The sequence below is a fragment of the Urocitellus parryii genome, chromosome 11 (assembly GCF_045843805.1).
Source record: "Urocitellus parryii isolate mUroPar1 chromosome 11, mUroPar1.hap1, whole genome shotgun sequence".
Taxonomy (NCBI): domain Eukaryota; kingdom Metazoa; phylum Chordata; class Mammalia; order Rodentia; family Sciuridae; genus Urocitellus; species Urocitellus parryii.
Window position 1 is genome coordinate 18,519,529 of NC_135541.1, and position 24,513 is coordinate 18,544,041.

Sequence of the window (24,513 nt, forward strand, 5' to 3'; positions counted from 1 at the left end):
GCTCCTCCCGGATCCTGAGAGCGGGGCTGGTGTGCGAGCCCTGAGCCGTCCAGGCCAGCAGCAGGACACGGGACCCAGAGCCGCTCTCGTGCCCAGGTGGAGGCTGTGCTGCCAAGAGACCCAAGGTGAACCCAAGGCGTGTCCTCCCTGCTGCCTGTAGCCTCCCCTTGTTGACACTTAACACAAATCCACTGAACAGGGGACATGGCCAGGGGCCCAACTGGACATCCATCTTTGGCCTCTCCAAGATTCAGAGAGAGACAAAGAAGAGGGCAGCCTCCCCACCGCGTCCCTCCCCTGGCCTCCACCTGCTGACCTCCACCCCAGCTCAGGAACCACCTCCCCAGCCGCTTGGAGGCAGCAGTGTGCCCGTCCCTGGTGTCCTCGGACCCCTGCAGGTCCCCCAGCCCAGCACTGATCAAGACAGCTTGCAATCGTTCCTGTCCCTTTCTCTTGCCATACCCATGGGGACAAGGACAGGTGGAGCTTTGGTCACCTCTGTGTCCCTGGCATGCCCAGATCCAGGAAGTTTCTGGAATAAGTGCATGAGCCCATGAATGAATCAAGATCCTCTGGAGACCCAGACTCCAAGTCCCGTGGCTGACAGCTGGACTTGGTGGGGGTCAGCGGCCGTGGGGTGCCGTGGAGGGAGGTCCCGTGGAGGGAGGTCCCGTGGAGGAGCCCACGCGGGCTTCGATGGCCACATTCACGTCCATCCTCAGGAGGCTGCTGTGGGGTGCAGCGGGAGCCAGGTCCTCTGGAGCCCAGGAGGGCAGAGGTCAAGCCTGGAGGCCAGAACTCACTTCTTAGGAAGACCTCTGCTGAGCAGGGTGGCGCGTCTGCTGGCGGCCACCGCTGTCCAAAAGGGAGGGCACAGGCTCGAAGGAGCCTGCACCCAGAGGGAAATCCTGCCGTCTCTGAGGTCCCCTGTCATCCAGGATCCTACTGCCCATGACCTGTGCCTATGACCTGTGACACCCAAAGGCTCCCTGCGGGCCCTGAGGCCACTCCCACTAGCCAGGGCTTCCCCAGGGCCCGAAGCCCAGGATAGGAGCGAAGTGAGAGCTCGCAAGGTGGAGGGCCCCGGGGAGGGTGACAGGGGCCAGAGAGGCCCGAGGGACGAACTCAGGTCCAGCGGGCTGACGGGTCAAACCCCCGCTGCCCTTGGCCCACGAGTCCCAGGCCAGCGCCGTCCACTCCTGGACCTCAAGAGTGAGCCTCGCACGGCACCTGCCACTGAGGCCACTGGGAGGTCAATGGTCTCAAGGGCCCTTGATGACGGGCCCTTCCTGTCGTCACCAGAGCCCCCCAAAAACCTGCGGTTCTGCTCAGCAGCCGGGTTAACCTGGGCCACTCTCTTCCCTCCCCGAGACAGCCAGGCCCGCCCGCCCCGCCAGCCTGAGGCCCGCTCTCCTGGGGCCAGGGCCTTTCCGGGCGTCCATCTCAAACAGGCCCTCGGGGGGTCCCTGTCAAAGGGCCCCTGTGTGAGCCTCAAGCGGGGCATTGATAGGGCCCTCGGGGGCCGCCCAGGCGATCGCAGGCCCGCTTGGCTTGGCCAGCGCCTCGGACTTCCCCCAACCCAGCTATTTCCTGCTCCCCGCCGGCCCCCTCCCAGCTGCCTGGCCACAGGACACAATCCCACCATAGAGCCCAGCCTGCCCCCGGGCTCCCGGCCAGCAGTGGGGGTGGGGGAGGACAGGGCAGTCACATCCGGGAGCCCGGAGTCTCCTGGTCCTCAGGACACACAGCCAAGGCCCCTTGGTCCCTTCAACAGGACACAAGGTGGGGGCAAGGCCAATACCCCTCTTCCTGTGACCCCTGCTGGGAATCTCCACTCGTGGGTGCTCCCTGGGAGCAGGGGCCTCTCGTACGGATCTTTAGGAGGCGAAAAGCCTCACAGAGGAGAGAGAGGTCCAGCCTCCCCACAGCCTCCCCCGGGGCAGGGAGATGCCTTGAGTCTAATCTCTGACAGTTGTGACCTCGGGACGTCCCTCCATAGCTCTGAGCCCCGGTTCTCTGTGTCTTTTAGAGTCACACTTTGTCAGTTGCTCGGGGATCTGATGGAGAACAGGAGGCCCTTGGAGAAAACTACACCCACCATCCGAGGAGAGCTGGGGGCTGGCGACACCTCCCACCCCCACCTCTGCCACCCTGCAGCAGGACGCCGGCCCCAGCCTGCGCATGTGCCCCAGCCTTCCATCACTTCCTTCCTAAAAAGAATCTCCACCGGGGACTTCCTTGGTCAAAGCCCTGCAAAGACGCCCCCATCCCAGGACTGGCTCCTTGACATGGTCCTGGGCATGACATCCAAGGCTGTTTTGGTGTCCTGTGACATGGGGACAGGTCTGAGCTCACACTGCCCCTCCTCTCTGAGGCAGTCCTTCCCCACCCGAGTGGAGATGGCAAGAGAGAAGACACAGCAGAAATTTTTCACTCTTGGATCCAGCCAGGCCTGAAGTCCAAATTCCTGGACTTGTCATGTGTGGTGAGAGCCAAGAAGCAACATGGCCATCTTTCGGCATCATCTTCTGGGGGTCATCGACTTGGTTCATTAAGGGTTCTGTTGCTTACAAACATCTTCCTCCTGTGAGTTCTTTTAGGATGCCCTCCCCTCCCTCCACACTGGCACCCCAAGGAGCGGCCCTGCGGATCTGTATCCCCTGGTCCCCGGGACACACAGCCATGTTGTAGCCACCGCCTACGACAGCTTGGCTTCCTGCTGCCCACTCTCCCTTTGGCCTGGGAGCCTTCTCAGGAGGCTGCTCTGGCCCTCAGGAGCCTGAGACTCAGACTTTCCGTGCGTGGTGTCCACACTGGGCTGTCACAGTGACTAATGGATCCGTCCCCTGCACAGTCTGTCACTGGAGGCAAGCCACCCACAGGATAGGAGGGTGCTCTGCGTGTGTGGAGCCCCCACCTGACCTGGAGACATGGGGCTCTCACCTGGTCAGTGTTGGTGCTGGGTCCTGGCACTCAGTGGGCGTGGCCCAGGGGGCTCCTCAGTGGAATAGGTGTGTGTGTGTACCTGAGTGACAGAGGCAGGGGGTCCTCGCCCGTCCTACACCTCCTGCCACGAGCCACAGGGGCAGGGCGGAGCTTCTGGCTGCTCTAGTGAAACCTCTTGGGAGTCACATGCTGAGCGATGGCACGTGGTGTGGCCGCAGCCTCTGCAGCGTCTCCAGTGTGGGGCAGCTCCCGGGGAACCTCCTACTGCCACCATGGAACGTCCGGGCCCTCAAGGGTTTGCCCGTCCCACCCAAGTTCAGCAGGTGGATGTGACAATCTCAGGGCTGTATTCTGCAGGACCACAGGTACCTGGAGGGGCCCAGCCTGGCAGCGGGACAGCCTGGCAGCTGGACTGTGGTCAAGGTGACCCTTGCTTGGAATCCACTGAGATGTGACCAGGCTGGGCCCAGGGACGCCGGGGGCTAGCGTCTGACTGCAGGTAGTGACGACTCCAGCAAGAGTCGTGATCCTGAGCCCCTGTTTCCTGACAGCTTCAGGGCGACCGGGGATTCTCATCTGAATTAACGAGCATTCACCGCGGGGGACTACACTGGCCAGAGTGGGTCACCGACCTTGGGTCAGTTTGGACTGAGTGACCTGATCAAACTTTATCACTGTTCTATCACGACTTTGGGTGACAGCTGGGCTGCTGCTGCTTGATGGTCTAAGCAAACTGTGAAGAAACTGACTTTACAGAGATGGAGGGGAGACGGGGGCCTCACTGGGGATGGTCACAGACCCATCCTATAAATGACCAATGGACTGTGGTTTGACCAATTTATTTCGCTGACTGACTGACGTGCTTGTGTCTGACAGCTGCTGGGTCAGGCTGACTCACTACATTCAGAGCGACCAGTCGTCTAGAATGACTCCTTGCTGGTGGACGTAAGCAGAGCTGTTGGGCTCGATTTGCGGCCTTCAGCCTGACCCAAGGGAGAGTGCCTGGGGCCCGCAGGGGGAGCAGGCCAGCGAGGGGACACAGCAGTTGTCCTGAAGTCGGCCGGTGGTCCACCAGGGCCACCAAAGCAAAGCAGCAGATGATGAGACAGCTGGGCCCAGATCAGGGCCGGGGCCTGGCGAGGGTCACACCTCTGAGTACGGGGGTGGCGCGGGGTCCCCCTCAGGAGACTTGGAAGGCAGAGAAAGGGCTTCCTCGTAGGTCGGCAGGACCACCTGGGAGGGACAGAGAGAAGGGGGCTGACTGTGGTCAGGAAGGACCACGATTCCAACCGCAGTGGAGGGGCCCCAGCCCCCACCTCTGGCAAATGACGCTGCTCATCCCGGCCAGCGCGACTCGGCGCTCACCCTGCGCTAGACACTGCCTGCCTGGGATGGGGTCTCTGTCCCCACAGTGGATACATGTGTTGCCCATTCGGCCAGGAGTTCCCATGTTTTGATGACAAGGCGCCATTTTCCTTGAGGAAACATTCTTAGTCCCTTCGTTTTCCAAAGAGCTGGACCATCCTCCAGATCCTGGGGGTGGGTCTGTGGCCTGGGCTTGCTTGGCCAAAGTAGAATGCCATCCCCCTAGCTATGGCCATTGGTTTGGAGAAAAGCATGTGACCTAAATTGGTCCAATCAGATACACTCCTCTTGAAAGCGGGATGTAGGCCTATGGGTTCTGGCAGCCACTTTGCCACCACAAGGGAAACGCTGCCTGGAAACAAAGCCAGCACTGAGGAAAGCGGAGTCAAACGATGGAGGATCCTGGCGTCAGGACCAGGCCTAGGCCAGACCCACGGTGGACTTCTCAGTCCTTTGATCTGGAAAGTTCCCTTTTTCACTTAAGTCAGATTGGGTTAGGTTTCTGCCACTTGCAACCAAGCTTCTCTTAATAAAGAGAAGTATGATCCCGCTGCACACGAGGAGCGTGCCCATGGCGGCTCCTCACCCGCTGCTCCTGAGCACGCTCGGTCCCCCACTGAAGCCCCTTCCCAGCTCCCTGTACCCTTGAAGCAAGGAAGACTGGGCCAGAGCCCCCTTCTGCAGGAAGCCTCCCCGACACCCGAGAAGTGCCTGCTGCTCTTCCTGTCTTCACCCCAAGTCGTGCCTGTGTCTCTGAGTCCGGGCTCTCTCTGGACCACACCCGCTTCCAGGACAGGAATCTGGGTTTTCTCTGCACCCCAAGTTTGGATATGAAGCTCAGGGGCAGGCAGACTCCTACTCAGACCTTCAGAACTGACAGCTTCACGACCCTCTGTCCCACCCTTATCTTCAAGTGCAGAAACTGAGGCCCAGAGAGGGAAAGGTACTGGCCCCGAACGGCACAGTGAGAGAGCGGCAGAGCCCCCCTCGGCCCAGCTCACCTTCGGGAGCGTCTTGGAGGCGCCCCTCTCCTCGGCCGAGTTCACGGACTTCAGGAGTCTGTAGCATCTCCACACGCACTTGAGCATGTAGACCTGGACAGGAGCAGGGTCAGGCTGCGCTCCCCGACCCGCCTGCCCCAACCCAGAAGGCGATGGCCCACTGCTGCCACCCAGACCCCTGCTTTGGGGATCCTCGCCAGGCAGCTGGTGCCCCACTGCCACCACCCAGCCAGGGGCCTGGCAGGGTGGGCCCTCCAGCCGCACTGGCGATGGCCCTGCAGGTCCCTGACCACCCCGGGCAAGGGGCTCACTCCCCAGAGGACCAGCCCAACTCGAGAGAGAGCAGTTAGGAAGCAGGCATCCTGTGCCCGTCCACGGAGACCCAGGAGGAGGGGGGAGGTGTGCGGAGGATCCATCGGCTGAGCAGGCCCCAGCGTCCTCTCAGCCGTGGGAGGAAGGACCAGGAAGGGCTCAGGGTGGACATGCTGGGCCACAAGAGACACCCCAACTGCTCCATGGAAGAGCCCCAGCCCTGCCACCTGGCAGGTCCCTTGGTGGGACTTGGATGGCACAGAAACAGAGATGATGAGGAGTGAGAGCAGGAGGGGGAAGGGCCAGGGAGCTCCGCGGGCGGCCAGCAGCCACCCAGGAACCATGGGGCGAGAACGAGCCCCGAGCCCATTCTGAAGAAGAGAGAAAGGAGGGACTGGGCTGGAGTTCGGGTCTCCAGTGGGGCACACAATGTCACTCCCCACTCGGCTCCACCTTGAAGCCACTCACGCCCCTCACCTGTTTGCCTGCCACTGGGAAGCTACTGTCCCCTCCCAGAGAGAATGTTCAAAGGAGTGCAGTTCTGTCCGGGGGAGCTAGTCTCTGCCGTGGGCCTGTTGCCCCTGAGGAGACCCTTCCCCTCCTTCTTTCTCCCCACCAAACCTCTACTCATATGACCCCAGGTCCCATCTGCACGGTGACTTCTGACTCACTTAACACTGTGCTATGGGTCCAGCAGGACACAGACGCCCCCACTGCAGATGAGACCCCCCAGAGAGCCACGACCTGCTGAAGACCCACCACGGCTCCAAGCAAGTCTGTCCCAGCCTGATCCGAGACAGTGGCTGGAGCAGAGCGCTCTGGCTGCACACTGAGGCCCTGACATCTGACACAGGGGGCCCCTGCAGACCTGTGTCCTCTAAAGGGACGTCCCCAAGGATGCCAAGTGGGCCAGAGGGCCAGATAAAGCAGGGAGGGTGAGGAGGGGCCCACTGAACGCCTCAGCTGAGCCTCAGACCCGGCCGCTCACCTTCAGGACCAGGACAGTGACGAAGGCGACGGAGAAGATGACCATCGTCCTGATGAACTGGCTGTGGGCCAAGCCCTCCTGGCTCGGGAAGTAATTCTGCAACAGAGTCGGGTCCCATCAGCACCTCGGGGCCTCAGGAGCTCCCGCAGGAACCGTCTGGGCAGGACAGGGAGGCCCGAGCCCTCTGGGTCTACCTCACCCACGGGGGTCTGCCTCGCCCCGAGGCCGCCAGAGGAGCGGGGCAGCGGGCACATCCCCGAGGAGGCCAGGTGGGCCAGAGGGCTAGACAAAGCAGGGAGGGCAAGGACGGCCCAGACGGGGGCACCTGGGCCACTTGACGGCCTCGGCCGAGTGGTGGCCGGCAAACCTAGGAAGCAGGTGTGGCTGCAGTTGTGGTCCCTTCCCAGCCGGGCAGGCCACCCTGTGCCCTCTGGGCGGGTAGGAGCCACCTGGCCCTTGGTACTCCTAGCTTGTGACCAACTGGCGCAGGGGTCTGGCCCTGGGGAGACGCCTCGGGCGGGATCTGCCTGCAGAGCTCCGTCCTCTGCCCTGGTGTGCAGGCTGGTCTTGGTGACGCACTTCTAATGAGCAGAATGTGGCAGACATGACTGTCCCACATCTGACACAGGCATGAAAGACGCTGCCACTTCCTGCTGCTCTCCTGCCAGGCCGCGGTGGAGGGGAACCAGCAGCCGTGCCATCTGGGCAAGCAGCAGCCTAGCAAGATTCATGGCTGGGCCCGGGCAGAGCACCGGTGGCCATGGGGAGCCCTCTCGGCGCAGGTCCTCAGGGTCCACACAACCCAACCGACATCTTGCCGCACCCTGAGGGGCCCTGGGTCGGAACAACCTGCTCCCCACCTCCTGATCCTCACAGGGGAAACGGTAAGTGCTTTAGAGGGGATGTCTGGGGACCATTTGTCAGGTGACAATAAAAAAAAGGAAAAGGAAAACTAGTGCTATTTCTGTGGTGCCACTAACAATCCAGGCCTCCCTCTGGGACCAGCAGGGCCGCTCCCATGGCCACACGGTTGCCTGGCTCCTGTCCTTCCTGGCACCTGCTTCTCGCACTTTGTCCAAGTTTCTTCCTGAGTGGGCTCCCTCAGTGAATCACACACGAGAACCTTCCTCCCAGGAAACCCAAGCCTGGAGGCACAGAGAGGCCAAGTAAGTTGCCCCAGGCCACACAGCCAGTGAGCTGGCATGGACCTCTGCCCCAGACTCACCATGTGGTTCATGGACTTGAAGTTGAGATAGGTGGGCACTTCCATGTAGGAACTGCAGAGGGTCAGGATGCTCAGGCAGAAGTCCAGCAGCTGCAGGGTCATCAGGGGGACCTTCGAGGGGCCCTTGGGAAAGCAAATCAGAGGGAAGAATGGAGACCAGCAAGCAGAAGCCAGATCATTGCGGGGCACCTGTGGGCTCTTCCTGAGAGACTGTCTCAGTAGGAGAGCCCAGTGACCCTCCAGTCCCCAGGGAACCCAGGGAGAGGCCCCCGTGGTCACAGCAAGGGCTGGCGGCAGACCCAGAACTCCAGCAGGCTCTCTCAGCTGCAGACCAGGGCCCTTCCGTGACAGGACCCCCGGCCTCTTGCAGAGCGACAATCCAGCACAGTGTGATGAGTGACCTCAGCAGGAGCAAGCCTGGCCAGCCATGGCCGCGTTCCTGTGCCATTCACTGGTTACTGTCCTCTCCTTCTCTGACTTGGTCCCAAAGGAGGGACCACTGGGACTGGGGCTGAGAAGGACGCATGCCTCCTCCTGGTGCAGACCCAACCCCACGCACTGGCTCCACCCAGGCTTCACCTCCAGAGAGAACCCGGGGCCATGGTGCGAGGGGCTGGGGGGCTGGGGGTTGGGGACTTGCTCAATGGCACCACCAGGAAGGGGGCTCCTGCCCTCGCCAGCCCAGCCCTCGCCTCCGGGTGGGGCGGGCACTCACCCCCTGGGGCCGCGAGGAGAACTTGAGGTAGGCGGGCAGCTCGATGTAGGAGCCCAGCAGGGTGAGCAGGCACAGCAGGAAGTCCATGATTTGTAGGGACAGGAAGGGCAGCAGGTACTTCTCCCGGCTCTGAAAGGCAGACCCCGTGCTGTCAGGTGGCCCGGCATGCAGCCGGCACTGTCCCACAAGCTGATGTCCCCATGCGCCCCTTCCTCCCTGGATGACGAGATTCCCGCTACTCTGCCCCCGTGCTGTGCAGATGCAGCTGGGAACAAAGTCACAACAGGAGTGGCTTCCTGGAGTCTCACGTGGGTCTTGCCGAGGCCCCCGTAGCCGCCCCGTGAGGTGAGGAGGTCCCTGGAGCCTGGGTTGCGAGAGCGAGCAGGTCCATGAGGGTGGACAGCAGCGTCTCAGGCAGGGCCACTGGCCCCCTCTGCTTGTCCCAGTGCCCAGGCCGCCCCCTGCACAGGATGGGCCCTCTTCCTGGGGATACTGTGGCGAGATGGGCTTCCTGCTTCTCCAGGGCCAGGGGACCAGGGCGGGTCCTCTTCCGCAGGAGGTGGTCTGCCTCCGTCCCCCACCCCACCTCGCCAGGGCCTGGGAGCCTCTCTCTCCACCCTGGGCCGCAAGCTCGCTCCTTCCTCCCCAGTGAGACACGGAGCTATCTGGGAGGTCCCAGCACCTGGGTCCCACTCTGGGTTTTCACAAGCTCATCTCCTGCTCCCCACAACTCCAAGCCACACCCCCTCCTCTTCCCGCCCTGGCAGCTCAGCCAGATGTGGGCCAGTGGGCAGTTGCTCCCCAGCGCCGGGTCAGCACAGCAGCCAGGCACCCGACCCACCAGGGAGCCCCACAGGGCGGGGGCTCCCACAGCTAGGAGGAGCCCACGGTGAGGCTGGGCACTCCTGAGGCGCCCCCACCCACTGGGCAGCCAGCTGCACGGCCCAGCAGAGGTGCAGGGTGGGCAACGGGACTCCTGGCGCCCACCCGCCCTCCCTCCCGCTGCCCCTCACCTTGACCACGCCGAGCAGCAGGCTCAGGCTGATGAGGAAGAGCAGGCCGATGAGCAGGAAGCTGGACACCAGGTCGGCTGCAAGGCGAGGGGGCTGTGAGGCCGGGGCTCGGGACCAAGTCCCGTCCAAGTGCCCCGGTGAGGGCACAGGAGCGGGAACAGGGGGCCCAGGCCCTGCACCCCACCTTGAGGACTGGGGCCACACAGACGGCCAGGACCGTGCAGCCGGGGTGGGCTGGGGGCTGGCCGGGGTCGCCTTTAGTCGGGAGAGGCCCTTGCAGGTGTCCCTGGAGAGGGACACTGAGTGACAGAGTGGGCCACGAGCTGGGGTGCAGGGGTGGGTCGGGGTGTGGTGTGGCGGGGAGATGAGCCGCAGGGAGCACCCCCGAGGCCTGGCGCAGCGGCCCCTGCAGGGAGCTCCAGACTCGGGGGCCACAGGAGGGCATCCCTGAGGGCAGGGGAGTGGCAGGGGCGCCCGGGGAGGGGTTTGGCGAGGTCATCAGAGAGGGTGTGGCAGGACCCCAGACCCCTCCCGACGGCCCCTGGCCAGTTCCCCTCCCTCCTCTGCCCACCCCGTCCCTGGACCTACCGATCCGGAGGTACACGGTCTTGGAGAACCTGCAGGAGGCCTTGCCGCGGGCCACCTCCACCGTGTGCTCCACGAACAACAGGACACTCATGATCTGGGGCAGGAGAGAGGGCAGTCGGCCGCTGGCACGGCTTCCCCACCGCCCCTCTGGCCCAGTACAGCACGGTCAGGGGCCTTGGGCAGGGGTCCTGGGGTGAGGCCCAGGCAGAGTGGACTTCACAGAGCAACAGCTCAAGCTTATGATCCTGGTCCTTCCTCTTCCCAGATCTGCGACCCTGGGCCAGTTGCTTGACCTCTCTGTGCCTCAGCTTCTTCGTCTGCAAAATGGGGCTGACACTAGCAGCCACCTCAAGAGGCCTCTGTGAGTCGTAAATGAGGAGCCCCGAGAGCACCCAGACCAGCCCTGCTCCCGGGGACACTGCCACGGCTGAAGGTCGGGGTGGGGGTTGGGGACAAGGGTACCAGAGGCTCTGGGCATCACAGGGTCTTATTTGAGCTCCAAGTTCCCAGAGTCATCCACACAGGCCTGGGACAGCCCTGGAGGGCACCTGGTCCCTGAATCTCCAGATGCCCCACCGTTTCAAAATGAGGACAATAAGAACCTCTGCTCCAAAGGGCTGCGTGGGCCGGGCGGGGACAGACTGTCAGCACCGAGCCACCAGCCTCAGGCCCAGGCGGGGAAGGTCCCCTCTCTGCTGCAGCTCTGGCTGTGGCTGTGGCATCTATTGAATGAGACCCCGTCCCCTCAGGGACCTTGCTGAGAATGGTGGAGAAAGGGCCCAGCCGATGGCCGAGTGCCGGGGTGGCCCTGCCAGCAGCTGAATGAAGCCCAGCCACAAAACTGAAATCTGGAGGGCCCTTGGGCCCATGCAGGGGTCCTGCGCCACACAACCTCCACGATAATGCTTCTAGCCCAGGGGCCTCACATCAGTCCCTGTGTCGTGTCCCGGCAGCCCCCCCCACACACACACACAAGCACACAATTCTCCAGGAGCAATCTTCCCACGCTGAGAACAAGATTATCCCCTCCACTGTAATGGGTGCTCTACCTCTATTAATATAGCCTAAGTTTGCCCTGACTTTCTAGTGTCCCTGCACCGTCAACGCGTGCTCAGCCAACAGCAACCAGACAGCCACCATCTGTTTCCCCCTGCTGACTGTGCGGTTTTTTTTAGCTCAGACACAGATCTCGATTTGTCTTCCTGCCACAGTACATCCTCTCAGGGGGTCCCAAAGACACAGCACAGAAGGGTGACAATGAGTCGATCCTAAGCCAGACTGAGAAAGTCATTATGTGACCTTGGGCAGGTCACTTTCCCTCACAGAATTCTCTCATCTGGAAAGCAAGCCTGGCAGGCCCAGGGAGGACCCACCACCGCGTGGCATTTGCAGAGCACTGAGCTGGGGCCCGCGGGGGCCGGGGGCTGCGGGCTCACTCCAGGGGCCGCTCTACCTGGTGCCGCAGGAACCAGGAGGGCGGGGTCCTGTCGGGAGGCCCAGAGCAGCCCCAGTGGACAGCAGGTGTGGCGGTGGCCAGCACCTACAGGAGAGCCAGGGGAGGACAGAGCCCGTCCCCTCCTCCTGGTCTCACTGCAGTTCTGAGGGGGCAAGCGCCATCCCAGGGCTGGACCCCAGGTTGGCCCCCATTGACGGGGAGGCCCAGAAGCCCCAGGCCTCGATTTCCAAGGCCACGGCCCTCGGCCTCCCCTGGAGCCCTTGGGGTCTACTGGACACAGCATGCTCCCCTGAGCCCGGGGCAGCTGGGCCAGGCCCCGAGATGCTGGCGGGGGAGGCCCTGGGCCCAGCCCATGCTCTGCTACCGAGAAGCCACTAAGGCCAGGCCTCCACTCTCACCAGGGAGTGGGAGGATCCCGCCAGGCCTCCCAGGGTCACTGCGAGGTCAACGGCAGGTGCAGCAGGCGGGCACTGCGGGCAGCGCCATCCTGTACATGGGCATCCATTCACTCCTTGTAAGCTCTCTGAGCACTGAGCACCCTCAACTCCATCCGCCCACCCCGGCCTGTAGATGTCACAGTCTCAGAGGACCCAGGGGTAATGAGTATTCTAAGAGCCACAACAGGGACACACGGGGGCTTAGGGTCCCTGATGAGGGACAGATCACTGCTGCTTGGACGACTCAGAGACAGTTCCACCCTCTTTGCTCAACCCTTGAGCAAGGCTCTGAAGGAGAGTAGGAGTTTCCAACCGAGAAGACAAGAAAGCATTCCAGGAAATGGAGCAGCATGTGCAAAGGCCCAGGGGCCAGGCAGTATGGATGTTTGGACCCTTCCAGGAAAGATGTCTCCTACCTGAGAGGGTGATGTTCCCAGGGGGGAAGTGAGGCCCAGAGAGAGACAGTGACCAGCCAAGGTCACACAGCAAGGCCTGCTGAGTCAAATGAGCTTAGCCCTCCTGACTCCAAATCCGGGCTCAGGCTGCTGTCCCCACCTGGCCGGCTGCCCCTTCTCTCTCCTCTCCCTGTTCCGCTTTCCACCTCTTCCCTCTGTTCTCCGTGTTTCAGTTCCCGTTCCCTAAGCCGAGCAGGGGGAAGTGGCCGGGAGGCAGGAGATCTCTGTTTCTCTTCCTGGTGTCTCCAGGAGACCCACAGCTTGAGCCCAAAGAAGAGGCTGTGGGAGGAGGGGCCGAGTGGAGCGGCCAAGGGCCCCTGGGGAGGTGCTGGTGGGTGGCTGGGATGTGGCCTGTTGGGAGTGACAGTGGCTGCAGTGATGCTGCTGGAGTTGGTGTGGCCACTGGTGACCATCGTGGGACACTGGGAATGTTTGGTGGTAGCGGTGACACTGGGTGTGGCAGTGGTGGCAGTGAGGTAGTGACGCCTGTGGACATCCTGGGAGACAGTAGGTAGCCACAGGTCAGCGGGGAAGATACTGCTGCTGCTGTCAGCTGCCGTCGTGATGGATGGCGTAATGACACCTTGCAGGTCGGGGTGGTGGCATCAAGCTCCCCAATGCTGGGGTTCAAGGGCCAGTCCCCTCTGCGGAGGACGGAAGTCAGGCCGCTGTGCTGGTCCTGCCCGGGCCCAACCCCCACCGTATCACAGGAGGCGCCAGAGACCCTGCGACTGGTGGGGGCTAAAACTTGCAGAGAAAGGCCCCAGCTGTCAGGGGACACTCGCCCTGTGCCACCGCTAGGGGATACTCCCGCAGCTGCCTGCAAGGAGCTTTGCAGGAGGACCACAGACTCCACCTGCGCAACTGGGCGGAAGTTGCCAGGGGCCCGGCTCCGCCCACCTGCAGAGGGCACAGCCTGCCAAGGGCGCCCAGGGCCACGCCCCTGTGCCCACCTCCCCCTCCGCAGCTCCGCCAGCGCCCCGGGTCCGGGTCCGCACAGGGAGGGCCTCAGCCTCCAGGGCTGCTGTACACTTGGCCCTTGGGTGGTGACCGTGGCCCTGCCCACCTCCAGCAGCTGCCCATCCTGCTTTGTTTGGAGGAGGATGCAGGAGCCAGGTGCGTGGGGGCTGGGGGGGCCCCTCCTGGCCCTGCTTCCTGTCGCCGCTCATCAGGGGCATGGGGGGGGGTGTGGAGGCGTTCCCCCCAGCTCTATCTCCCCAGCCACCCAGATCCCATCGCGCTGCCCCGTCCAGGGCGTCACACCAACGACAGCTCAGCCAGAGGCCCCAGTGCCCCAGGGACGTGGCCCTCTCCTCTGCAGCCTCCTCACCAGGCCCACCCTCCTGAGACTGACTGTCCCCTCGCTACCGGACCCCAGGGCTCCTGTGCCACGGGGAGAACCCCAAGGCAGCCTCAGATGCCCATGTGGTCCTCCCCAAGTCACTTTACTGCTCCAGGCCTCGGTTCCCCACCTTCGCCACCTTGGAGAGTGGTAATAAGGGGCACATGAGGTGACATCTGTCTGCCACCACAGACAGTGATTCAGAAAGATGGGCTGAGAGCCAGGGTACTTGTGTACAGCCACCAGACCAGGCCCCGGGGACCAGCCAGCTCCATGTGTCAGAGTCCCAAACAGCCCCAAGCCACCCCCCCCCCCAATCAGGCTGGTTCCCACCGTGTCACAGGGCAGCAGCGGGAACCGCCAGGGCACAGAGTGGGACTCGCAGCCTGAGGCTGGCCAGAGCCCAGAGCCCGGGGTTCACGGGCCGCGCCTCGGTGGAGGGGGGCAGGCAGGCAGTGCCCTGGAGGAGCCTGGGCCCGGGGCTACCCTGTGCCACTTCTCAGAGTTCTGAGGGGTGCGCACCTCGGTGAGTTTTTCAAGGTAGCATCCGGGGTGTCTCCGCGCTTGCCCAGGAAATGATTAACTGTTTACAAAAATGAGAAGATAAACTAGATCGGCTGGACCTACCAGGTGCCTGGCCCCAGTGGTTAGGAGACGGATCAAGCCAAGCTTTAGATGACTCAGATCAGAGCACAGGACACACAGGGACCCAGCATGCAGGGCTCGGGGACCCAGGAGAGCTCAGGGTCTGGAGAGGGGCCCACGGAAGGCGCCCCAGAGGAAGCCAGTCTCACAGATCTCCCCAGGCACAACGGAGGGGCCTTCCAGGCAGAGGCTCGGCCCCAGCAGAGGCCAGAGTGTGAGGAGCATCCGGGAAACTGAGAGACGTGTGCACAGTAGGTCCTCAGCTGTGTGGCTGGGAGTGGGGGGCTGGCAGGAGCACTCCCGGAGGACCCAGGGCTGGTGCAAAGGCCCTGAGGGCAGCAGAGCAGGCTGGATGAGCTTGGACAGGCCAGAGGCCAACCGCACGGGCACAGGAAACGGCCAGTGCCAGCCCACGCCCTGCCCTGCGCAGCAAGGCCGCCTGCCCGAGGAGGGTGGTTCCTCACATCTTCCTCCATGGGCAGCCATTTGGGTGCTCAGAGATAGTTTCCAGCCTTGGCCCAAAGCCTCCCCTCCCTGAAAGTCCACCCCACAAACAGTCGCCTAAAACCATCGCTTCCCTATTTATCTTCAGAGAAAAGACCCGTGGTAACGGCAAGAACCATATCAAGACCACCCTAGCGGTGGGTGGCTGGACGCCAGGCCCTGGGCCCGCTGCCCTCCTCCCGCCGCGGCAGCTTCTTCTGAAATTCTCACTTTCCCCCACTTTGCAGGTGAAATTAAACCCAAGCCTTCGTGTGTGGTCTCTGTGTTTTAAGAACAAGACTCCCCCTGGGTGTGACAGGGACCCTGCCCCACTGCTGCTGAGAAGACTGCCCCTCCCCTGTCTCCCTCTAGAAGAGGACCCCGGGCTCTTGTTCTTTATCTACCATTAGCTGAGAAGTTGTTTGGCCTCCCTGAACCTCTGTTTCCTCTTCTATAAAATGGAGGCTGGGGGCGGTTGTCACATCTATGCTGACAAGTGGGACACCAGGGGAGGAACGTGAGCCTGAGAGGGACCTGGGCCCTGTCCTGAGCGGCCTGAGCAGGCTGAGGCTGCGCATGCGCTTCCTGCCCCCCTGGGGTGTCTGCACCCGCTGCCTCAGGCAGCATGAGCTCAGAGCCAGGCCCTGGTTCTGGGTGGCTGCTCTAGGCTCAAAATAAAAGCCTCATTTCCTGGGGAGCTCAGAACTGGGGCGAAGATAGAGAAGCCTCTGTGGGGACCAGCCCTGCCCTCCAGCTGCGGGCCACCTCAGTGGGCCCAGTGCCTCCACCTGGGGGGACACCTTGGGCTGATGCCTCTCCAGCTGTGCCCCTCTGACAGCAGTGGTTCCTCCAGCTAAGGTGACCCCTGACCCCTGGGGCCACCACCCTCCTGCCATTCCCAGACTCCCCTTTCCTCTGACCTTGGGACTGAGAACCATGAAGTGGGGAGAGGACAGGGGCCTAGCCTGGGGTCTGGCCTGTCCTAGCTAGAGTCACACAGGGAAGTGACCCCAGGCCTAGTGCAGCAGGCCCCGCTGCATAGCACCCCAGAGCCCCTTGGGTCCTGCTGGTGCTCACCCCCTGGAGGTGAGTGTGCAAACTCAGCTGTGTCCCTGGGGAGAGACCCCCCCCACCAGCCCCCCCACAAGGGCTCAGAGCTGTGAAGGCCAAAAACAAGGCCTCCGGGTCCAGCCCAGCGACACCAGGCGTGAGGCTGGCAGACCCCAACAACCCCACACGGGGACCCCAGCCGACAGGTGGGGCCGAGCTTGAGGCCTCAGGGAGACAAGCTTTCTTTCAAAGGGGAGCGGCCCTCAGTCGCTTCCCACAGCCCACTCAGGACACGCATCGGCCAGATCCTGCTCTACCTGGGTCGCCTCAGCGCCACACCTGGGAAGGGTCACCTGGAGGCAAAAACCACTGGCCTCATTCAACAGAAGAACACCCAGGCCCAGGCAGCCATGGCACCTGCCTGCCAGAGGCCTGGGGTCAGTGAGGGACGGAGAGGGCCTTGGCTTTCTAGTCCGAGGGACCACAGGCCCCAGAGCGGAGCAGAGGGAGGAGCCTGGAAGTTCGAGGACACATAGAGGACTCCAGGGAGCTGCCTGGAGAGGACAGCAAAGAAGAAATGAGCTGGGGAGGCCGGGGAGGCCGGGGAGGCCGGGGAGGCCGGGGAGGGCCCTCCCAACAGCCAGGTTCCCGCCACAGGAGGGCCAGGGATCTCTTTGTCCACTCCCCGGCTTGCAGCTCAGGCCACTCATGTGTGTGGGCAACAGCGGCCTGGAGCAGGCAACTGGCCCCCACGCCCCTGTGTGGCTGGAGCAAGTCAGGCCCTGCTGGGCCTGCGTCTTCTCCAGTAAGAGGAGCAGACCCTTCCTGCTGGCTGCGAAGCCCCAGGCATGAGGGACAGGGTGTCTCCCGCTCCTCCCACACCTGGTGGCCGTCCCTCCGCAGCCAGCCTGGCCGACATCCTGGCTCCTCCAGCACCCCACAGCCTCTTGTCCACCACCAGGCCTCCGCTCAGACCCTCCCTCCCCCTTGCGCCCTGTCCCGGCACCCAGGCAAAGCCCTGCTCCTCCCCGGGACCCAGGCCTCCTCCGGAAGCCTCTCCTGAGTCCCCACACATCTGCCCCTCTACTGTCCCTGGCCACTCCACAGCTGTCCTTGGCAGACTGGAATCCTTGAGGGCAGAGGCCGAGAAGGAGCCGGGCCTGTCCCCTGGCCTGGGCGGGGCTCCTGGGGTGGCAGAGCATTGGACTCCCCTTAAAACAACAGGCTGCTGACTGTTCTTCCCAGTTTAAGAAGCCGAGAACTTGAGCAGCAAAGCAGAACGGATGGAGTGCCACCCAGAGTCTAATGTAAACACCCTGTGCCCACGGACACCGACAAAGAAGTCACTAATGTGTATAACAAGTGGGGAGGACAGGGACCGTGGGATCCCAGGGGCTGGGCATGGCTTCTTGGCCTTCCAGGAGGCTGAGCCCAGCCCCTGCTCCTCGAGGTGGGCCACAGCGACTCTCTCCCCACGCTCGCAGCAGGGAACAGGAGGAGACAGCTGACGGCACTGCCTCGGCCAGGCGGTCAAGGTCACCGTCACACGTCCTCTTGGTGTGAGGCACTGATGGCTCTTCACACCTGTGGTCTCCTCTCAAAAGCACGGTACCCTGGGCCCATCGTGAGGGAGCCACCAGGCCAGTCCGCGTTGAGGCAAGTCAAGGAAGTGCCCGCCAGTGCTCCTCAGAGCCAAGGTCATCGAGGACCAGGAGGAACAAGACCCGCCCTGGCCCAGAGGAAGCGGGAGTGTGTGCCAGCTGCGCGCCCCATCCTGGTGGGCCCCTCTGGGGACCCTGGAAGGAAAGGAGGCCAGGAAAAGCCGGGAGGTTGTGGCCGACACCTGGACCCTGGCTAACAATCTGTATCCACTGTGGTCGTCGCTTGGGACAAACCTCTGTACCCTGGGGGACGCTGACAGGAGGGGAACAGGACACAGGGAACTCTCACTATGATTCACCGTTTTTCATCTAAAACTCTTCCCAAATAAAAAGTCGACTTTAAGAGTCCACTCGTGCTCATTGTACCAAATGTGGGAAACTCGGAAGCGCCGAAGAGCCCAGCCAGACCCCGGGCGCCGCGTCCTGTCCCACGGTCAAGTCCACGCAGGGTTTTCTCACAGCAGGACTGGGGCTCCACCCGACAGTGCACTGTTAAGGATGGAATTCCAGGTTCTCAGGGGGGCGAGGCCAGGAGAGAGGGCACCAGGAAAGTCCCCTCCGAGGTTCACCCCCTGCCACTGACTTAGGACATGTAGGGTCGATGACAAGCCTGGACTTGAAGAAGGTTCTCTGACTTCTATGTGCAAGTTCAGGTGCCCAGAGAATCCTCTAAACAAACCGAAATCTCCCAAGGAAGGCGCCCCCCTCCCCGCCCAGAAGCCCAGCACTTGCTTTCCCCCCTTGGACACCAGAGAGCCTTCCCGTAATGACACCCCGGGCCTCAGTAAAGCTGTCTCGGGACGTCAATGGCCCAATTTAACTCTCCCCAGAGAGGCCAAGTCCACAAATAGCTTGCAACGTACGCTATCGTCACTCATGGCTGGCTCCAGATGACGACCAACATGGCAATTGGCACACCTGGATGACAGTTTCTCTTTCACCATCCAGATGTTCAAGGTCCTGCCAACGTACCTGCCACCAATGGCTGGGCCACAGGACAGCCCCTGACCCCTGGCCTTTCCCAGAAAGAGAAAGGGACCAAAAAGGTACGTCCCCGCTGGAGTCAGCCAAGGACCTCAGCCCAGAACAAAGCTCCTGGACAGGACGTCCAGTCGGCAGGCTACATCTCTGTTCTCACACCTCCTCTGGCTCTGGAACATTCCATGGCTCCCTGTGGCTCACATTACAGGCATGGTTCTCAAGTGGGAGTGACTGTCCCCCGTGGCTGGGGCCCTGATTGATGGGGAGGGCAGCATCTCTGCTGGCAGCGGGTCACGCAATGCACACACTCACCCCTCTCAGCAGAGAACTCTCCAGACCCAGCCATCAATAATGCACCATAAAGAAGGTCCAGATTCATAGCTCGTCACTCACAGCCCTCACCACCTTCTCGACCCCAACCCCCAGGCTGGTCTCCATAGAGCCCTGCCCAAGCCCCCCCCCCACTGTCACACACACACGCACACACACACACACGCACACTGACATGCCAGCTTCTTGTCCATCCAGGTAGACTCTGCGCCTCCCGCAGTGCCACCACCTCCGAGAAGTGACCCACACATTCTCCAGTTTGTGCAAGGGGACTGGATGCAGCTGGACCATTTCCAGGTGAGGACCTCAGGGTTGAGAGGAGACCTCAAGAGACGCGCTGCCCTGAGGTCTGCCTCTGGTGAGTCCTTTCCCCGCCGCGGCCACCAACACCGAGACCTCAGAAGGCCGACACAAGAGCCTGCTTCCCGCTTCTCTAAGTCAGAGGAGCGGCTGCCCGTGCCCGCAGTCCCCCGTGGTGACAATGAGCAGAAATGAAGAGCAGCCGCCAGGGAACACGGAGCCGGGCCCCCAGGCCACCGCAGGCCCACCTGCCCACAGGCGCCCCACACGGGCTGTCTGCACCCGGCCGTCAACACCCCCTCGCCTCGGACTTTCTAAAGAGGAAACAGATCAGAGACAGGTGGCTGAGGCCACACAACCAGGTAGTGGCAGAGCTGGGGAAGGACCCAGGGACCTCCTGCAGGGACACCTCTGCAAACCTCACCGTCCTTCTGAGAATACTGCAGAGTCTCAGAGACTGAAGGCCCTAAAGACTAGACATGGGGACAGGTGAGGTGTCACCTGCCACTCCCAGCTCTTGCATGGACGGGAGCTGAGCAGGACAACCTCTGCCCTCCTCTCAGAACCAAAGGGAGCACCCTGTTGGAGCACCATCAACAGTGAAACACGCAACTGTGTGGCACCCGGCAGAAATGAGCTCCTTGTCTTCACGGCGACCCTATTATTGTCTGCTTATTATTTTCATCCCCCTTGGTTAGATGAAGAATGGAATCAGAGAAGGTAAGTAAGTTGGCCAAGATTGCACAGTACAGAAGCAGGGAGGCCAGATGTATACACGGGAGTCTGGCCCGAGGCTGTGTGCTAACCATTGACCGCACCAGCCCTGAGGGCCAGCTCTTCCCACAGCCCTGGCCACGCTGCCTGCAAGCACAGCTGAAGCAGCCAGGTCTCAGGATGTGCAGCAGGCCGGAGCGGCTTGCAGATTTAGGCTGATTTTGAGGAAGTTCTTTCAGGCCGATGAGAACTATTAGCCACAGGCTGTGCCTGAGTCACCCTGGCAGGAAGGCGCTGAGTCTGGGGGAGCTGGGTGTGGCCAGAGTCGGGGGAGGGTGTGAATTGGGACAGGACAGAACAGGACCCCAAACTTCAGCCACCCCAGACAAGAAAGAGCCTTGACTCTGGGGGCTGTGACTTGCCCAGAGTCACACTGAGATGACAAAGACAAAGGCTTCCTGCTAGTCAGCACACAGCAGCCCCCAGAGAGGAGCCCCCAGTGCCACTCCCGCTGGCCGCACAGTCGCTGAGCCGGCCAACATCTCCCTTTGGTGGCAGAGGCCACGGCTGGGCTGAGTCCTAGGCCGAGAGGGCTTGGCTCCCTCCCATAAGAAGCACGAAGGGGACAGTCCGTGTCCAGCCCATGTCCAGCCCATGTCCAGACCCTGCGCAGCCCAGCCTGTCCAGGCCCAGTGCAAGAATCGGAGTCTCTAGGGTCCCCATTTGTCAGGGAGAATTGAGGCCCCGAGCTGGAAGGGATGCCCAGGGTCCAGCAAAGAGGGGGCAGGCAGAGGTGGCGGGGCTCAGCAGGCGCCACACACGCACACACACACACACACACGCACACACACACACACACACGCGCACACGCACACGCACACACACACACACACACACACGCACACGCGCCTCGCCCCGGGACCGCACACTCACCACATGGTAGATGGCCAGGGCAGTGGTGACTACCCTGACATTGAAGCAGCAGCAGGTCTGGCGGATGGGTGCCGCGCGTGGGGCCATGGTGCCGCTGTCCCCTCCTCTGAGTCACTGAGGGGGAAGGAGCCCAACGCCTAGAGCAGGGCAGAAAAAGGGAAGCTGCAGGCTGCCCGCCTCACTTCCGTCCTGCCCTGCAGACAGGCAGGGGCAAGGTCGTCACAACTAGGGCGGGCAGCTCTGCAGTGGGCGGGGAAGGACAGCAGCCTGCTTCAGAGGACCCAGTCAGCCTTCGTCACTCCCAGGGACCTTGGGGGAAGGCGGACCCCTATTCCTCCCTACCTGCCCTTTGCCAGATCCAGGCAAGCAGCTGCACACATCCTACTTCCTGGATGCTCACCACCACCCCTGGAAGCCAGGATGGTGGCCAAGTCCATTGCTAAAAAAAAAAAAATTTTTAAAAATAAAAAAAAATAAAGAGGTCCAGAGAGGTCAAGGCACTTGCCCCAAATCACACAGCAGTTAGTGACAGGATTCAAACCTAGGTCTGTCTGTAGAGAAAGCCATCATCCAGTCAACGGTGCCCTGTGTTCTAGGCATGCACTGCATAAGCTCCCACTCTCCTCCTCTCAACCCTTTGAAGGAAGGGCTATTATCATCCCCATTTTACAATTGAAGAAACTGAGGCACAGAGAGGGAAAATTACTTGTCCAAGGTCATTTGTCCAGTCAAAGGAGGAGCAGGATTTGAAGTAGAATGACTGCTTCCAGAAGTCACTTCTAGAGCTGAGGTCTTCCCATTATTCCCAACTAGGTCAGGAGGAGAATTCCTAGGGAAAGCCACCTGGAGTCAGACCCAGACCCGGGCTCTCCCTCCGACTCACCTGTAGCTCCTCATGGCAATCTGGAAGACCTCGTGGAACCCACTTGTGGGCCTCAAGCCTCCCTGACACAGGAAATCAGGGAGTTCTTTTCCTCCCTGGCTCTTAGGGAAAGTTGGAATTCGGCGCTCACTGGCAACATAGCAAACAGCCCAGGGAAGCCCCGCCCTCCCATGGCATCACGGAGTTTGGATTGGACACCACAGCAGCCCATCATTTCTGCCTCAGGAGAGGTTATAAAAAGTCTCTAAGCCCCTTTGCCTTGGCAAAAGTTGCCTGGTTGTGCCCATAAAACCAGGCTGGTAGACTTGATCTAACTTTTTTCTGACAACCAATGAGACCAAGAGGACTCTGCAAGTTTGGGGTTCCTGGGAAATGCAGCCAGACCCTCTCCTACTTCATTTCCATGCCTGTTTCTTTCCTTCACGAGTTTTGCTAAGCCCTAACATCTCAGCAGGGGACTCGGAGCAGTGATTACCCTTGGCCTGGGCTTGAATGCTGGCTCCTCTGGCTGGGTAGCCAAGGCCACGAGAAAATCTGCAAAGCCAGGGGAACTAGAGGGTCACAAAGCGGGGGTCAGGAGAGCTCTGAGGCCACTCTGAGGTGTCTGCATTTGATTGTGCTGGGAAGCCTCTGGAAGATTCCATACCATAATAAAAGAGAACCGTTAGGAACACTATGGTTTGGTGAAACCAGAATAGGTGTGGAGTCGATTCCCAAAGAGAGGGATGAAGCACATCGATGGCGTGTGACACAATTTTATGATCTATGAATGAACATTTTTCATTTTTATAGTGATAAATTCATTTTAATGTGCAGTACAAAAATATACGTAACTAGCCCATGAATTCCACTTATGGGAGAAACATAGTTTCATTTAAAAACAGATGCATTTAAATTAAAAAGCAGTAAGCTGATTTAAAGAAAATATGTTAAAAGTCTAACATGCACACAGATGTGGCAGACAGCCAAGTAGCTGGAGTGGAAATCCCAGGGCCTGGGAAATCCCAGCTCCCTAAGTGGCGGTGTGATCTCAGGAAAAGTGCTTGATCTCTCTGAGCTGTTGTTTTCACATTTGCAAAAGGAGGCAGGAGTTTGCTTGGCAGGCTGTGGTAGAGATAAAATCAGGTCACATGAATGCGTCTGTTTATTTCCTCCTTTCCAGTCCCTCCCTGCTCCCCGTCACAACCATACTCTGGTCCCTGGGAGGAGGAAGAGATAGGATTTGAACCTGACCTTTTGATCCCAGTCCTGAGCTGATCACAAGCAGTGTTTCCCACTGGCCAATGTCTCCTTCCCAGAGCACTGGAGTTCTGATGGAGACCTTTGTTCCTTGTTGGGTCCAACACACGCAGGTCCTGGGTGGGGTTCTCAGTCACTCCCAGTGCAATGCCAGCCTGACCCTCTTGATTTTTTCTACCCACCTGAGGACCGAGCAAGCTCTCCCACCACGACACACACAGACACCACCTCCTCATTCCTGAATTGTGCTATGTTATCTTACATGGCAAAGGGCTCCGCAAATGTCATTAAGTGATGCAACTCCATATGTGGTCCTGGATGGGTGGCCCAATGTCATCCAACAGGTCCCATAACTGAAAGACAGACAGGGATACAGGGCCAGAGACTGGACGGTGCTACGCTAAGGGCTCTGAAGATGGCAGAAGGGGCCACGAGCCAGGAAGGCAGGCAGCCTCCGGAGGCCAGGGAATGGACTCCCCTCTAGGGCTCCGTGCCTTGATTTTAGGCTGGGGAGACCCATGTGGGACTCCTGGCCGCCAGGACAATAAGGTAACGGTTGATGGCAGTTTGTGACAACAGCCATGGGAAGCCCATAAAGCTGCTCAGCAGAGTTCCCAGGCAGCCGGGGCCCTCTGGCACTGGAGCCACCAAGCACCCGTCACGGAAGCCACAGCCCCCAGCCACACCAGCGCAGCCCTTGACTTCCTCGCTGTATGAGCCCGGCCAGCTGTGAACTTCTGAGCCTCAGTTTCTTCCTGTGTGAGATGGGCTAACGGAACACCCACGTCATGTGTGAAGATCAAATGAGAAGATGAACACGCAGCGACAGTGCTGCAGACAGCCTTATTCATACCCAGCCTTTTTCCACCTCAAATGATGCGTCTGAGCTTCTCCTCGCCACCTCCCCGCCCCCGTACCAGGGATGGCACTCAGAGGCACTTAACCACTGAGCCACATCCCCAGTCCTTCTTTTATTTTTTTATTTTGAGACAGGGTCTTGCTGAGTTGCTTAGAGTCTAGTTAAATGGCTGAGGCTGGTCTCAAACTTGTGACCCTCCTGCCTCAGCCTCCCAGGCCACTGGGATTCCAGGAGTGCACCCTGCTCAGCCCCGACCACGGGCAGAGCCGTGGACACTCAGACCGTCCCAACTCACCAAGATAAGGCTGGGGAATGTTCCACACTCCCAAGGTCCCCATGGGGCAGATTAGAACCTTGAAACCAGCTTATAAAACTGTCCTTGGTAAAGTTATTTCAGACAAAAGAGCTTCTAATCTGCCTTCGGAGATTATTCCTGAATCCGAAAGTCATCTTTAATCCCCAAAAGCCTGAAGCCCTGGCTGGCGGTCCTGGTTAGAGTGCCGCTGCGGTTATTAATATTTACACAGAATCTCTGTTTCCTCAAAGGCACAATGGCTCTCGAGCTTTCTTTGTTAAGTAAGAAGAACATTAT

The 24,513-nt window shown here is 60.9% G+C and overlaps 1 protein-coding gene and 1 long non-coding RNA gene across 3 annotated transcripts; both read right to left on the minus strand.

Moving 5' to 3' along the window:
• Nucleotides 1–3,779: 3,779 nt before the first annotated feature.
• Laptm5 (lysosomal protein transmembrane 5) lies at nt 3,780–21,063 on the minus strand. Its single transcript, XM_026391697.2, has 8 exons — nt 20,941–21,063; nt 10,154–10,247; nt 9,566–9,642; nt 8,553–8,681; nt 7,838–7,960; nt 6,613–6,708; nt 5,313–5,405; nt 3,780–4,179 (listed from the first exon to the last, which is right to left on the minus strand). Exons 1-8 carry the CDS (start codon nt 21,025–21,027, stop codon nt 4,090–4,092), a joined length of 789 nt encoding a protein of 262 aa, XP_026247482.2. The 5' UTR covers nt 21,028–21,063; the 3' UTR covers nt 3,780–4,089.
• A 1,606-nt stretch (nt 21,064–22,669) lies between these two features.
• On the minus strand, nt 22,670–24,443 carry LOC144249206 (uncharacterized). Of its 2 annotated transcripts, XR_013342186.1 has the most exons (4): nt 24,217–24,443; nt 23,325–23,415; nt 23,057–23,178; nt 22,670–22,927 (listed from the first exon to the last, which is right to left on the minus strand). It is a non-coding gene; the product is annotated as an uncharacterized LOC144249206 (long non-coding RNA). The 2 variants fall into 2 exon arrangements; XR_013342185.1 differs by having other exon boundaries at nt 23,325–24,443.
• Between the last annotated feature and the right edge of the window lie 70 nt (nt 24,444–24,513).